The sequence below is a fragment of the Narcine bancroftii genome, chromosome 2, assembly GCF_036971445.1.
Source record: "Narcine bancroftii isolate sNarBan1 chromosome 2, sNarBan1.hap1, whole genome shotgun sequence".
Lineage (NCBI taxonomy): Eukaryota > Metazoa > Chordata > Chondrichthyes > Torpediniformes > Narcinidae > Narcine > Narcine bancroftii.
Genome location: NC_091470.1, coordinates 83,980,333 through 83,981,339, shown reverse-complemented (window position 1 = coordinate 83,981,339; position 1,007 = coordinate 83,980,333). Strand labels below are relative to the sequence as shown.

Here is a 1,007-nt window from a genome sequence, read left to right as displayed (position 1 = left end):
TGGTGAGATAATATGCTCTCCTCGCCCTCCCATAATTACTATGAACGTTGTTAAAGTAGTTTCTAGAGTTGCATGTATGCCTCACAATAAAATGCTCTTTTGACAGTGATCATCTTTTTTGAGATAAAAAGATTGGCTGCACATGCAGATGGGATTTCATATTCTCTCACCACTGCCATTACTCAAATAACAATCATCAAACTTCGAACCAGAAAGTTCTCCTTTAATGCTCCATTTCTCAAACATTTTCTACCAGCAGTCTAATTTAACCATTACGTACAGTGGACAACCAGTTGCCATGTTCTTCCCCAGACCATCAAGCCAAGGGGATTTTTGTTTAGTTTTGGCGGGAATATTTTTTGAGAACTTTTATTCATTCTTGGTGTCAAATTTACAACTGGTTCTGCGTTTATTCTCAGTAATACATGTCTTTACCACATGATAACAAACAGACAGACCACCAATAGTCCAGATTCACAGAATGATAGATACAGGTGAAGGAGTAAGAAATGATGAGATTGTTCAGGGAGGAGAACTGATTGAATGAGAAATGCTGAGGAAAAAAAATTGAGGGAGGCTTGTGCCAAAGGTTAGGGCCATAAATCCAAGACATGTTGGCAAAATAAATCAAAATTTGGTTTGGAATTTGTAGGAGCAGAACGCCTGATGCTGAGTTCTCCAAGAGGATGGCGAAGAATGCAATGAGATGATGGGCGCGCGTTAGGACCCGGCGGCGGCCCGTAGGACTGTGTGCGGCAGGACTGGCTGCCGGATCAGGGACTGGGGCAGGTCGGAGGCTGCGAGGCGGCAGCAGCCCCAGCCGAGGATGCGGAGGGTGCGAGTGAATGCCGCTGCCCTGCTCACCGTCGCCTGGATTCTCGGCTTATTCTATTACCTGTGGCAAGGTGTCAAGCCGCGTCCCACGGCTCACGGACCAGGGGAAACCCAGCATCAGCTCCAGCCCCCCGGGCAGGGCATCGGCAGCCGGCAGGCGGTGAGTTAGAGAA

General features: G+C 47.4%; 1 protein-coding gene across 2 annotated transcripts in view; it reads left to right on the top strand.

The window, feature by feature from the left end:
* The first annotated feature begins 729 nt into the window (after positions 1–729).
* galnt16 (UDP-N-acetyl-alpha-D-galactosamine:polypeptide N-acetylgalactosaminyltransferase 16) overlaps positions 730–1,007 on the top strand; it is a 95,413-nt gene continuing 95,135 nt past the window's right edge. Inside the window, exon 1 of one of the 2 annotated variants that reach the window (XM_069917307.1) lies at positions 730–994. In XM_069917307.1, coding sequence (XP_069773408.1) covers positions 827–994 — 168 coding nt within the window. In that variant the 5' untranslated portion in view covers positions 730–826. The remainder of the gene's footprint in view (positions 995–1,007) is intronic. The other variant, XM_069917306.1, reaches the window with a different exon arrangement.